This window comes from Aedes aegypti, chromosome 3 (assembly GCF_002204515.2).
Source record: "Aedes aegypti strain LVP_AGWG chromosome 3, AaegL5.0 Primary Assembly, whole genome shotgun sequence".
Classification (NCBI taxonomy): Eukaryota; Metazoa; Arthropoda; class Insecta; order Diptera; family Culicidae; genus Aedes; species Aedes aegypti.
The window spans coordinates 143748020-143763072 of record NC_035109.1 but is presented as its reverse complement, the minus strand read 5'-3'; the positions used below and the strand labels follow the sequence as shown (position 1 = coordinate 143763072).

The window sequence follows — 15053 nt, the reverse complement described above, 5'->3', positions numbered from 1 at the left end:
CTATGAAGTCCTGTCGAAAGCGTTCAAAGCGTTGCAAAGCAGAAACTTGTGGGATCTGCTCCCTTTTTCCGGCGACGTGATTGAGTAGACGGTTCGTGGAAAGGCGCGAAAAACAGTGAAATCGTTGCTTTCATCCCCTGAGAATCCCCTGAAGTCGGACCATGCACGAAATAACTGCAAAGCTGATAGAAAGGGCTCCATCTGCAACAAGAACCGAACTGGTCCATTCCGAGGAACCAACAAGGAATTCTGGATTCAACCGTCCGGACGTGCAGAACAATTGCGAGAACGTGTGCAACGTCAACGGTAGAAACATGAACACGCTGCTTCGAGTAGGAAAGGTAAGAATCCACGGTCCACGAGGAGTCGAGGAAGTTTTTGCGCTGTTTGATGAAGGTTCGTCGCTGTCGATGATGGATGCTGCCGTTGCTGAAAGTGTCGGACTGCGAGGACCGGTCGCCCCCGTGAGCTTTCGTTGGACGAATGGTATTCTACACAAGGAGGAGCAGTCAATGATGCTGCTCGTTTCGCATTTCTGGACCTTCTGCAAGCAAAACTGTACGAAGTGAGCAACATCCAAACAGTTGAGAATATCGCACTGCCAGCGGTTAAATTCGATATGGCGAAGGTAAGGCAGCTATCTGGATGAGAACAATCCAGCGGCGATTCAAGATGCATGTCCCTGTATGCTAATTGGATCGAAAAACGCGGGTCTCAATGTGCCTTCGAAGACGGTGCAATACTCGCTTGACGGCTTGCAGCTGACTCGATGCCATCAAGGATAGACAATCCACGGAATAGTCGACCCGACTATTGTAGGATCGAGCAACCATCACGCATTTCTGTGCTCCGACAACGATGATAGCGAGCTTACTGATCTTGTGAAGCAGATGTACAAGGTTGAAGACTTCGGAATTTCTGGCCAGTCGGTGAAAATAGCCGACGAAGATCAACGTGCATTGGACATCATGCACCGCTCGATTAGACGACGTGGTGAATGTTTTGAGGTTGGCCAGATTTACAAATACAACAACTTTGTCTTCCCGGATAGCAAACCTCAAGCCTTAAGACGTCTCCAAATCATCGAGAAAAAGATGGATTCCACTCCTGAGTTTGCTGATCGTTACTGCACGATGATTCAGGATTATGCCGATAAGGGTTACGCTAGGCAGTTAAAGCTAGAGGAGCTGGCTGAGACACCGAACACCTGGTACCTGCCGCACTTCAGCGTGGCGACCGATGAGAAGTTTCGATTGGTCATGGACGCCAAAGCAAAGTTGCACGGGTTTTCTCTGAAAGATTTGCTACTGAAGGGTCCGGATTTCGTTCCTCCGTTGATTGCGATCCTGATACGGGCCCGAAAGAAGAAAATTGCCTTCGTAGCGGAAATAAGGGAAATGTTCAATCAAGTCTTCATTCGTAGAGAAGATCAAGATTCCCAACGTTTTTTTGTGGCGCGGTATGAACCGTACGGATCCTCCCAACGTGTACGTGATGCAAGTGATGATATTCGGTGCTGTTTCGTCTCCGTCGAGTCCTCAAAGTGTCAAATAAATTTTAAAATCATCCACTACAACATGGCATCGAACAAACAATGAAAAGATACAGTTAAATGTGATAACAAGCTAATTCAGTTTTGTGAGAACAGCGCCATTAGCGTTCTACTCTTAATATTTCTATTGATAAGGCTTATGCCTGCGTGGTCTACATGGTTCACCGTTGGAAGGGCAAATTACACGTTGCCCTAGTGTATGCGAAATCAAGAGTAGCGCCCCTGAAGTCACAGACTGTTCCGCGGCTAGAAAATGTGTCCTGGCAAGCCAGATGATAAGTGTGCTCTAATCGGTGATGATGGTGGACATTACCGAGGTGTACCTTTGGACCGATTCGAAGATCTGTTTAAGCTGGCTGAGCTCGAACCAGAAGCTGACGGCATACGTCGGTGCTCGAGTGATGAAGATTAACGTGAAAGATCATTAGAGTAGTTCAAAACATCGTTTTTGCTCCACACCTCTCATTCTATTCAAGATCGCATTCTGAGTGTCCTCCCAAAATTTGATTAATTTGACATTCTGTGTGCGTTTGAAATGTAAATATCAAATGCGGAAACACCAAACGCGGTAAGATTTTTCACAAGGAAGGCGAAGTCAAAGATAGGTTTTCTTTGCTAGGTTGGCGGTGATATAGATCACGGTTGCTAGGTGTCCTTTGATTAGTTTGTGTTACCGTATTTGGAACGCATTTGCACAAGATTTGCACGTCAAACGCAAACAGCAATATAATTTAATGCTAATAATAATGTTAATACCAAGTTCTTTCCAGGTCCTTGTGATGAAAAATCTCAGAGTGACAGCAAACAAAATATTCAAAAGCTGGCAAGCTAAGAATATTTCCTTCAATTTTCAGTTCAGTTTTTATAGCAGGTGTCGTTATGGTAAACATGTGCCGCTAAGCATGCTGATGTGCGCCCGAGATGTGCAAGGCGCACTGTGTAGAGTGACCAGGGTTGGGAAAAATCTTGAAATTCACTCTACAGTAGCCAAGCAAAGTAAATCACAATCAGCAAAGCCAGTGGAATTCGAGCCCATCGCTGCTGTAGGCAAAAAGCTTTCGCGAAATTCAAGCTAGGGTTCCTAGTATCGACCCCTTTTGACGAGTACCGGTTCTACGGTACTGTAACTCTCAGTACCGGTAGTACCGGTAAAATACCGGTACAGGAAGATTTTTTTGCAATAAATATAAAGCATATGGTATTGGACATAAAATTTGCTACTTTTTCAGATCCGTTAATAAACTAAAGTTTGCTGAAACTTATTCTCTAACAAAATAATAATGATGAGTACACTGTTCTAACTTCATGACTCATGAAATACTAAAAAATATATGTTGAAGTTCAAGTTTTGTCTGCACAGTAGAATGTTTTATCGGAAATAATAAAACGTTTCAGATGTATTGTGTAAAATTGTATGTGAAAATTGTTCAAAATGGATACTCAATTTGAGGAATAGTTTTATATTATCATCTTGCTTTTCATTCATAGAGCAGGATTTAAAAATGCAAAGTTTGTTCAAAGTTCCATGTTTAAATGTGATGCGTGTGCACATTTCTGTAAAAACAAATTTCAAACACGAGAGAGCTCTTCTTGTGTCAATCTGGATGTTGCTCGAATTGTTCCCCTTGCACAGTAAAATATCAACAAATGTTACGCTTTAAGCTTTTCAGACTCGTAATGCGGTCGGGACACGACTCCGAACAATTTGGTTCAGAGGATGTGTGAAGACTAGAGATGGGCGAAATGGTCGGATTTTGGGAGTGAATCGTAGATGACTCACTCACCAAAGTGAATCGATTCATTTGATCGATTCAGTGACTCATTTAAAAAAAATCATATCTAAATCATGTATTCCGTATGAGAAAGACAATATGTAAATGCACGAGATCATTTTTAATAAATTTACATCAACTAGACAGAAACAATGAAAAGTCCAATTCAACAATATAATCCATGGTTAATTTTAGGACTCATCTATCAAATAATGAGGTGTTTGTGAATCGTGACTCTTTTGAAAAGAACCGTGATTCGTTCACTTAATTTTGTGAGTCGACTCTTTTGAACGATTCGTGAGTGAGTCGGCTATCACCCACATTGTCTCGGAACTACAAAGGAGGTGGCGAGTGGACTCGAGGAATGGCTAGTGCAGACGCTAAACAACAGGTGGTCCTAGGGTTCGCAGTCGGCTACGTAGATCATACCGGTGCCCTACGGTCGAAATCGACCCTTACAGCAATTAAGTGGCCGCGGGGAGAACATCCTGGTAGCGCTGCTGTCGTGGCGCCGGCCTACTGGGTTGGATATGAGCCTCTGGTTGTTCGGGGCAGGTGGAGGCCCCTTCGTCAGCAATCCCAGCTGGTGCTAGCTGATAGGGCCTGAGCCAAATTGCTAGCTGATAGGGCCTGGTCAAATTGCGAAGCCCGCAGTATCAGTTTTTGATACCTGCGGTGCAACTTCATTTGTATTCGATAATCGATTATTCAAAAATCTCGTTGATAACCATTGAATCTTCTGAATCATTTCCGATCTACAACTTCACCCTCAGGTATTTTTCAAATGTTCCAAAACATGTTTTAACGAAAACAAGATGCAAACATGGAGCGCAATGTTTTTATGTAAGGAGATAAACCGCATTGTTAGTGCTAAAAAGATGTTACTTAGAATAAGCCTTTATGTAATACGTTCCTTAATCGACCTGAGACGTTCGTCATCAACTAACTTTATCAAACTTACGTACCGTTTATTGGGAAGAAATTTATTGATTAAAACGATTATTAGATTTTTTTTTATCAGTACCGAAAGTACCGGTTCTCAATGCTTTCCAGTACCGGTATTCCGGTACCAAAAATTGGTCGGTATCACCGGTACTTTCGGTACCGGTACTCCCGGTACCAAAACCCTAATTCAAGCCTACTACTATTACCATACCCAGCACTGAGAGTGACCGACCACCCCTTGGTATATCAAAAAAATCAATAGGACTTTGCCAACATACAACTGTATTTAGGTATTCGACTTTTTAAAATGTGAAAACATCGTAAAACACCTGGAAATTTCAATTATTTTTACTTGAATTTCGACGGTTTTCACGCTCTGCCCTTCGAATGTGCGGGTTTTCTGTGACATTTGGTGACAGGTTCCCTTGGCTTTTGGGTGCTCGCAATCTAAGCCAGCTGTCTCTTCTTTCTCAGGTGACCACGTAGAAGAAGGACGATTACTGATCGAGCCGGTGAGCACCCAGGATCAACTTGCGGATGTATTCACCTAGGCCCTAGATACTTCCCGTTTCCAGCGACGTTACCTCGGACTGCTGCGAACTAAACCCCTTTATATTTTCAAGCAAATCTTGAAGCATGTTTCTTATGAAGAATTGGGTTTGTCGTATTTGTCCCTCAAACGTCACTTTAAATTCTCTGTTTACTAAATTTCGCTCTCTGATCTCTCTCTGGAGAGCTTGTATGCGTTCTAGCTCACATGACTTTCTCAATGTGTGTTTATAAATATCTTGAAATTGGCTAATAGCCGGTCTGCGAGAAGTGCGTGGATATATACCATTTTTATGATATTGTACCTGTGAATTACAATGCGGTGTTCGTTCGAAGGTTGTCGAAGGAACGCACTATCCCCTCAATCATCAAAGTGGGCTTGTGTGTTGTATGAACTCGATTCCTAACATCATACCGAATAACATCGAAACCAAATATTCTGGTGGCATCAGCATCTCGAACGCTCTTACTTAATTCTTTGCTCATTTTTTTTTTTTGATAACATACGCAGATTTTATAGATAAAGCCTCCTATGTGGAAGATCATATATTGCAAACAAATATATTTTTTATCACTGAGATAACAATACCTTCTCGTGAGATTACAATACATTCTCAAGAGAAACCTAACCACAATCTCTAATGTTTGGCTCCGGCAATCAGGCTCCCGCTTTGAGTTAAGCTAAGTATGCTGTTTCGCTCAAGAAAAGTAAAGAAATTCCTTGACTGAAAAGGTCAAGAAATTTCCTACAGAGAGCCCCCTTTGAAGTGACATTTCATCTCAACTGCGTACTGCGATCAGAAAAAAGTGATTTTCTTGACCATTTCTTGAGAGAAATTTTCCACGCATCGAGATAAGCGATTGCTTTTCTTGTCAGTAGCAAACCGGCCTGCGTTCAGAAAAATGTGATTTTCTGGACCATTTCTGAGAGGAAATTTTTCAAGCATTGAGATAGGCGAAGCTTTTTCTTGTCAGTAGCAAATCAGCGCCTTTAAAGTTGGTTTGCTACTGACAAGAAAAGGAATCGCCTATCTCGATGCGTGGGAAATTTCTTCCAAGAAATGGTCCAGAAAATCACATTTTTCTGATCGCAGTATGCAGTTGAGAAGAAATGTCATTTCAAATAAGGCTCTCTGTAGGAAATTTCTTGACCCATTCAATCTAAGGTGCTTGAAAAGATTCTATTGGCCCAAATCACCGACCATCTCGACAACCCGAATGCACCACTGCTTGCGAAACACCAATCTGGATATCGCAAAGGATACAGCACTACTACCGCCCTAACTAAAATCGTTCATGATATTTACGACGGTTTCGGCAGGGACCTCTGCACAGTCATGGTCCTAGTAGATTTTTCGCTGGCTTTCAACTGCGTCAACCACCGAATCTTGGAAGGGAAATTGCGCAACGAGTTTCGTTTTTCTCAAACTGCCTGCGACCTTATCTCATCATTTCTTGCACAACGAAAACAGTCGGCGAGCGTGGTGTCCTTAACGGTACTCCACAAGGTTCTTGCTTAAGCGCGTTGTTATTCAGCTTATACATCAACAGCCTGCCATTATCTCTGAAGTGCAACTACCATCTGTACGCCGACGATCTCCAGGTGTACATTACCGGGCCTGTGGCGGAAATCGACATGCTCATCCAAACCATAAACGAGGACCTCGAAGTGATAAAACACTGGGCCAAGGCTAATAAACTATCGCCTGACCCAAAGAAAACTCAGGCAATAGTTTTCAATAGAACTGGAACTGTTAATCCCCAAATACCGATTTCATTCTGCGGCGAGGTAGTACCTTTGTCTACCAAGGTAACGAATCTTGGACTGCAGCTTGACAATAACCTGTCATGGACTAATCAGGTGAACGATGTAGTCACGAGAACCTACAATACACTACGCACATTCCGTCGTTTCGCTCCAGTTCTATCACTTCCAACGAGGAGAAAGCTGGTCCAAGCCGTCGTGGTACCCATATTCACTTATGGTGATGTTGTGTATTTCCCTGGGTTAGCTGCCAGCCTTAAGGAGCAACTACACCGGCGCTACAAATCAGCTGTGCGTTTCGTTTTCAATCTACGGCGGCGTGATTCTACTGTAGCTGTTCGCAACTCAATTTTGGGACACGATTTACTTCCGAACTATCATCTACGAATCAGTACTTTCATGAGGCAAGCCTACTATGGGAACCAACCATAATATATCCTGCAACATCTACAACGTGGACAGCAAGAACGAACTCGTTGTTTCATCATACCTAGGCATACATCGGCGAGTGGCAAAAGCCTGCTGGTGTTCGGAGCCACCTACTGGAACGTATTGCCGGTCGAAACAAAACAAAAACCAACACTATCGTTTTTTTAAAGCGCGATGAAAAATTTAATTTAACTTTAAACCTTCTTTGTTCCTTTTTTGTAATTATGTTATATTTTTGTTTCCTTTAGTCATTTTGTTTTGCATTATTAAGTAATTTTGTTAGTTTCGACTTCAATATGTAGTTTCCTTAAAATTTCCTTGACTTGATAAAAAGTGTAAACTAACAAGTTACCGTAAGAATAAATAAACAAATTACAAATTACAAATCAAGAAATTTCTTTACTTTTCTTGAGCGAAACAGCATACTTAGCATTAAGCCTGATTCGCTGCTGACAAGTAATTTCTCGGCCTATCTTGATGCATGGAAAATTTCTGCAAGGAATCGATCAAGAATGCGTTTTTTTTCTGATCGCAGTACGCAGTTGAAAAGAAATGTCAGTTCAAATGGGAGTCGCTGTAGAAAATTCCTGCAAGGAATCGGCGAGAAATTTCTTTAACGATTCCTTTTCAGTAGCAATTCAGGCTTTAAGCGAAGTATGCACTTCAACAGAAAAGTAATCGCCTATCTCGATGCGTTGGAAATTTCTTGCAAGAAATGCTCAAGAAATGCATTTTTCTTTGATCGTAGTACGCAGTTGAAGAGAAATGTCAATTCAAATGGAGCTCACTGTAGAAAATTTCTTGACCATTAGGGTAAATCGCCAAATGTTGAACGGTTAAGATAGACGTTTTTATGTTATTTGATTTTAATGGAAATTCTGATAGAAAGGTTGCTAAAAAAAGCATTCAATACTGTAGGCGATTGTTTAACATTATTTCTGTTACATTTTTTGGCACTGTAATGTCCATTTTGAAATAAAAAATATATATTTAGAAAGATAGTTCTATACCCAATTGTTGAACACATACATAACCCATCTTATCCTAATGTTGAACGATTGTCGCTAAATGTTGACCGTTTTACTCCCGCATTCATTCAACTTGCAAGTTCGCGCTCCTCGTCGGTTGTGAGGACAGGGTAAGGTCCGCGAAGCACTTTCCCTGACTACTCTGGGCTGAGACGGAAGTGAATCGTCCCCTTCGGCACTGCATAGACTTAAGCGGCTTCTCCTAATGTACATTACCTTCGACATTACAGCATCAATCGCGAGATTGAGGTTATACTCCGGATAAATCGGCAGCCGATACGTAATTTCAATCATGATGTAAACCAGCGATTCCCAAAGTGGGCGAATTCGCCCCCTGGGGCGAATTCGCCCCCCTGGGGGCGATTTTCAAGCTCAAGGTGGCGAAAATTTGTAAAATATAATTTGGGGGGCGAAAAATTCGTGAAAAAGCTAACATGCTAGCATTTGAAAAAAAAAAAAAAATACGCGTACCCTTTGGAGGGCACATCTGAGGGTTAATCAATTCCAAAATCTACTATTTCCAAGACTATTTTACCTCAGATTGTTATATCTTTAATCATGGTAATTTTAAAATTTTGATAGACAACACTTTATGTTGACAATCATAAAATGTTTGTGCTATGCATTCAGGTATTTTAATATCATATGATTTTTAAGAATGGTTGGTATTTCAGTTTTCACAAGGTTGGAATGATTAGTCACGGGTAAAAATTAAATCTCACAAATATTTTGGATGCACAAAACTTGTGTCTGAGATTTTTTTGCAAATGCCCAATATTTAACATAAGGAACTTTTGCATGGGATTTTTACGAGACCAAAAACACACAATTGAAAACAAAATCAATGCAGTTCACCCATGTGAAAAGAAATGCGTTTGCTCAGAAAACATTGCATTTGGTTCAATTTTGGAAAGCTTCGCCCTCATCTACGCCACAAGTTGGCGCCTATGCATACATGACTTTTAAATGATTGAAACTAGGCCGAATTTGTATCAAAATCTGATTCAATAGCCTGTAATGCACGCAAGATATTATTGATAAAAATATTTTTAAATGTATCTAATAGTAATTGTATTATGATTTTATGGATATGCCATTCGAGGACATATTATGGCGCACAGCGCTTGATTGAAATAATTGAATCACAAATCAGGGGGGCGATTTTAGATTAATATTGGCCTCAAGGGGGCGAAAGTTGAAAAAGTTTGGGAAACACTAATGTAAACAAACAAACGGTGATGGCATTGATGCCATAGTGAAGATAGTGAAATTCGAAAAAGATTCAGGATATAGCCAGGGATGCAATTAATTATACTTTACTGAATTGTGTTTTTCATCATTGAAACAGACACCATTATAGGATTTTTTATAATAATTATTCAACAGATATTTAAAGCAATAAACAATACTATATTGTGTAATGCAACATTCCATTTGAATATAGGTGTTTGCTACGAAAATTAAAAATCTGGCAATACTGTTGATGAAACCAAGACGGTCATGTTATGCTACACTGAGGCAAAAATCTCGCATGATTTTCATAAGATCACACTAATGAACGCGTTTTTTATTATTTTTTTGTTGGTTCATAAGACACTTGCGTATTTCATTCGACGAGATTGAGATTCATAAGACAAGTGTATTTTTTTCATAATAATCAATTGTCAATGTCATAAGAACGCTTATGAACCCCATTGCTCATCATTGTGAAGAACCACGTGAGGCAAATTTTCTCGGTACAGTGTTCAACAAATGGAAAATGTACGTGAAACGAAAGTGCAATTGAAAATGTTTTTATGTAATTAATAGGTACGAGTAAATTGTACGGATGTTTAGAAAATAACTAAAGTAGACTTTTACTGATATCGTGAATAGGGGCTTAACCCAATAAACGTAGTATGTTTTTACTACACAGCTTATTTCATAGCAGCCCCAGCTTAAGTTTTTTCTAAGAGAATTGCAATTTTTGTTTCACCTACCGATAAAAAAAATTCAATCAATATTTCGTTTAATAAATTATTGTGCTAATTAAATTTATTGTGTCCAATAGTACAGCTAACTTACAAAATAATCTGTATAATTTATTGAAACTGTTTGAAAATGGTTCAATTTCCTGTTTTAACATGGTTTTTACAGATCGTTCAACATTTGGGTACCGTTCAACAATTAGCGAATTACCCTACTTGCGCAGGAATTTTTACTTTTCTTGAGCTGAACAGCATACCTAGCTTTAAGGTGAAGATGAATCGAAGCCAAAATTCAAATTTTCAAGAGCACGGATCTGGAGAACCAAACATCCGATTGAGTGGAAAACTTAATCGATTGGTCGCTAGCTGGTGGTGACCTGGTAGGGAGAAACCAATACAAAATTTCTCTACGTCACAGTGAGCCGAGATTTTGCTGTCACGAACTGTCACTGTGAGCCCGGATCTTAAACAATGGACAAACATTATAAAAGCGCGTAATTAGTCTAAGCATATTTTTGCATTCCATCAAAAGTAGCAAAAATCGAATAAGAATCAATTCATGCACATTCAAAAGTAACGTCACGAAAGCACCGTTTATTCTAATTGAATGTAACGTATTGGAATGAGGCTCTTTTTACTGTTTTCATTAAAACTGAAAATTAAACGCATAGAAAACTGTGGCCCTTTTTCAATGTTTGTCCAGAAAGATCGAAGGTACACAACAAATGAAAACTAGCGATTTTCACTAAGCCTGCCTTGATTGTCGTTGGCAAACTGGAGTTATCTTGCAATTTGGAAAACAATTGTATCCAATTTCGTGTGTAGTATCGGTACCTCCCTCCCAGGTGGTGACCAATCGATTAGGTTTTCAGCTCAAACGGATGTTTGGTTCTCCAGATCCGTGTTCTTGAAAATTTGAACTTTGGCTTCGATTCATCTTCACCTTAAGAGGGAGTGAAGCCGAAGCAATCCCATACAACCGTTCGAGCCGCAGTAGCCTACACTTTGTTCTTATCATTTTATTAGGCATTTCACGGCGAAATTCTCTCTCTTTCGCTCTTCAATGAAACTTGAATACAATGGTATCAGTACCTGTCAACTTTGACAGGAACTGGCACCGTTGTTTTCAGATTTCCCGGAGGAGGGAAAAAGAGCGATTTTCTGATGACGTGAAATGGGCAATTGTGTCATTCAAAACTCAAACCTCAAAAAATAAAGACGTGTTTTCCTTAAACTTGAACCTAAAGGAAACAACGGAGCACATCGTGTTCGAATGCCCGCGTTTCATTGTTGTGAGAAATCGCATGCTTGCTACATGCGGAGGGGACACGTCCCCCGACAATATAATCCAGAGAATGTGTACGTATGCCGAGTGCTGGAATGCAGAAACTACGTCTGTCACTCACATCATGTTAGAATTGCAGCGCCTATGGCGCGCCGACCAAGGGTCAGCTGCAGAGGAGTAGCCTTGTTAAAGAGGGATAGGAGAAGCAGTTTGCCTAGGTTATTTTTGTTACATGTGTTAAGTGCTATTTCCACTGGCCCCTTCCCGAAGTAATACCGTAAAGTGGTTCCAGAGAGAATAGGGTTTGAGGCCAGGGGTAAACCCAAGCAACAATTTCAGCTGAATAACAGTTTATTCAGCTAAAATATACTCATTTCAGCTGACTAAGCTCTATACACATGCATGCAGAGAATGATACTAGTTTTAATTGATCGGATTAAGCCAACCCGAAGCAGCCCGAGTTACCTTCCCTGGAGTCTGGTTGCAGACTTCCTCATAGTATAATAAATGAACAACCGACCAGAATTAGAATTGGAAACCCTGTATTGGCAGTCATCGAAATTCACATTTTAGTACAATTCTACAAAGTGCATTTCAACTTTTCATAACGTATTTCATACGGATATAAGCGTTGTTACCAAAATGTATGAACTTTATTGCTGTTGAGATCATGTCTCAGAATAAACTTTTTCCCGTACGTTATAATCTCCTTTTACACCTCCATCTCTCGAACACAACTTACCTGCTCAGCATATCCCTAGGCATATGTCCGGTCTCGCCAAGTGTCCGCAGAGTAACTCTCCCATCATCCAAGATCGAGACCCACGTTAGCGACGCATGGCCAAGGGAAATCCTAAGCCAGGCCTCCGGTGGCAGCTGCAGCGCTCGACACACAAAGTACCTGATAACATTGGCATGACACACGATCAAAGTGTAACTATCTTGCTTCTGTTCCGGCTCGGCCCGGTGGAAATACTTCCGAAAGGCGGCTTCGATACGTGCTCCGTCCTCGAAGAACTGCTACAAATACGTAAGAGTAAAGGTAACTCTGATTGGGGGTGGATTCGTCGTTAGAAACGAAAAGTACTCACCGAAGCTTCCGGACGCCAATGGCCAACCGGTGGCTCCGGAGGAACCGGCGCTCCCTCCTCCAGCAGAGAATCGTCATGCATCTTCAGCTCCGGCAGTGAAGCGGACATAATCTTGGCAGTCTCCTGAGCCCGGGTCATTGTCGACCGGATGATTTTATCGAACTCAATTCCCAAATCTTTCAAACGTTCCCCACTAATGGCCGCCTGCTTCCGACCCTTTTCCGTAAGATACCTCTCCAGATCCGTTCGGCCATCCATGTTATACTGGCCATGTCGCACCAAAATCAAATGCCGTACGACTCTGGAACGTTTCTTGTCCAACTTTTCATTGAAACGGTTCTGCGCGACGGGATCCGACAAATCGGACGCAGGTTTCACTAAGCTTTTGGGGTCACGACTGAAAAAGAAATCCGTTATCTAACATGGACCGTTTCTCCACGATTCTCCCCCTCATATACTTACTGGTCCCAATTGAAGTCCCATTTAGCGCAAGTCGAAGGTTCGAAGCTAGTGGTCCAAGAGTTGAGGACCTTCCGTTCGTCGTAGTTCCGTTGGACGTACCAAAAACCGGCGGCGCCTCCAGCCGCGGCCGCAGCCATCGTTGCCACTTTACGCATTCGCAACCAGGATCCCATCTTGAGAGCGAAACTACGATTTTCGAATGTAATACTTTAAGTTGGTATACACTACACTAAATGGAAGCACTAATTAGCTATAGTTTCACGAAACCAACAATGATTTTAAAGATAGAAATGCGACGTTATGGAGGATTTTTTGGAATGCCGGCTCGTTCCTTCCACCAACCACGATAAGAAACGAGAAACGGGTTTTCCCCGCAAAGCTTATCCACCCACACACACGCACAAGTTGTTTTGATGCGTTTGACGTTTGACAGTGTTGCCAATAATCATGACTTTTGTGAAGATCGTGAATCGACATGATCGATTTTTTCATCGATATATTGTGCTTTGCTTTGATAAATGGATTATTGGGAAAGTTGTGTATCGCACTTCGAAGGTCACCAAGCAGTGGTTCCAAATATGTTTCCAAGCAAATGGATCCATACCCAAAGTTCTTCAAATGTACATTTGCGCGACAAATTACACTGGTTTTTCTATCCAAATGCAGATTTGCACTTGACTGCATCATTGCCACAATTAATTATAATCGAACAAGCCTATTTCAAATGGCTGACATACTTTTACAAATGTTTTACAAGCAAGTTTTCGTGAAACAAATAAAACAAACAAACTATAGCAACCCTGCTGAGAGCACATGCTTTTGCTAAAACGTAAACAATTTTCGTTGGCGCGAAACCGATTCACTGCCTTTTCTTGCCCGCCAACGGCGAAAACAAAGGGTTTGACGTTTCCGCACTTATGAACCCGCCCGCAATTCTGAAGTGCGGGGTCCAATAAGGTGGGAACTGCGCAATATTTTTTGAGCCCGCACGCAAACTCCTATAGGCCTCTGCACTGTTTTGATTTTGTATGGGATTTTGACTTTAACTGGCCTTGTTGTTTACAAATGTCATGGAAGAGTGAAAGAGAGAGGTACATTTTTGTGCAGAGCCCCATAGGCCTTTTCATGTGACAGATACGTCTATGGGGCTCTGCACTGTTTTGATTTTGTATGACGTTTTGACGTTTACTGGCCTTGTTGTTTACTAATTTTATGAAGGAGTGAAAGAGTGAGACTGATTTATGTGCAGAGCCCCATGCATTTGTTTACATCGGTGGAGGACCGGTGCTAACACGGGCGTGTCATTTTCATAGAAGAACTCACTGTCAAAGTGCTTCTCGATCAGCTGCCCGGATAAAAAATACAATACAAAAACAATATAACGTATTGGAACAGCACCATTCGAAACATTGGAAATACAATACAGTATATTGTAGAATGACAATACAATTACAGTACAATATATTGTTTTGAACAGTTCACTGTATGGTATATGATATTTTTTCAATATAATGTATGGGTTGTTAAGTATCGTAACAATACAGATATAGATATTTTGTCATACATATATTTTGAATATACAATACGGTATATTGTTCATGTATTGTTTTGATTAACAATTTGTGTATTGTTGTACAATGCAAAAACCAACTGTATTTCAATTTCTGGAAAGATTGGTGGTGAAAAGTACAAAATTTATATTTTGTATGGATTGTCCCCAAACTTACCGGATATTCGTGCCAACAGTAGCAAAAGGAACCTATAGGCCAGGAGAAGTGGATGAACTTGTCATTCATTTTTCTGTCAATTCTCAAACAAGATCTACTTTTTCTCTGACATAAATTCACTCTAAGTGAACCACTTCCCCTGGCCTATAGAAGTAAAGATATTTATCATGGTTGCATTCGTCGTCACAGCTAATGTCAAGTGACTTCTACAAAACTACTTATTTTAACTTTTTGAACATTTTTCACCCAACATTTCTTGCTTTCTGAACTTGTGTTGTTTACTTCATTCAGTCAAGCTCCATAGAAAAAAGCAACAGTTGTTTCACGCAAAAATAGGAATTTGACTAACATTGTAAGGTATAAAACCAATAAAAAACAATACAATGTTCTGTTACAATATATTATATTGTTTTTTAATTGTATTGACCATTGCATGAATTTTTAGATTCTATTGAAATTGTTCATGTGCTATAGACAATCT

General features: G+C 40.7%; 1 protein-coding gene across 2 annotated transcripts; it reads right to left on the bottom strand.

Annotated features, from left to right (window-relative positions):
- Positions 1–11880: 11880 nt before the first annotated feature.
- On the bottom strand, positions 11881–13255 carry LOC5568499 (serine/threonine-protein phosphatase Pgam5, mitochondrial). Of its 2 annotated transcripts, none has more exons than XM_001652276.2 (3): positions 12846–13255; positions 12384–12780; positions 11881–12309 (listed from the first exon to the last, which is right to left on the bottom strand). In XM_001652276.2, exons 1-3 carry the CDS (start codon positions 13016–13018, stop codon positions 12031–12033), a joined length of 849 nt encoding a protein of 282 aa, XP_001652326.1. In that variant the 5' UTR covers positions 13019–13255; the 3' UTR covers positions 11881–12030. The 2 variants fall into 2 exon arrangements, with proteins under 2 accessions (XP_001652326.1, XP_001652327.1); XM_001652277.2 differs by having other exon boundaries at positions 11881–12312; positions 12846–13254.
- Positions 13256–15053: the final 1798 nt, after the last annotated feature.

Coding starts and splice junctions, on each gene's coding strand:
- LOC5568499 (XM_001652277.2), bottom strand. CDS start 13,018: ATGGGATCCTGGTTGCGAATGCGTAAAGTGGCAACGATGGCTGCGGCC. Junction 12,781..12,845: donor TGGGACTTCAATTGGGACCA/GTAAGTATATGA, acceptor TTTCTTTTTCAG/TCGTGACCCCAAAAGCTTAG. Junction 12,313..12,383: donor ATTGGCGTCCGGAAGCTTCG/GTGAGTACTTTT, acceptor ACGTATTTGTAG/CAGTTCTTCGAGGACGGAGC.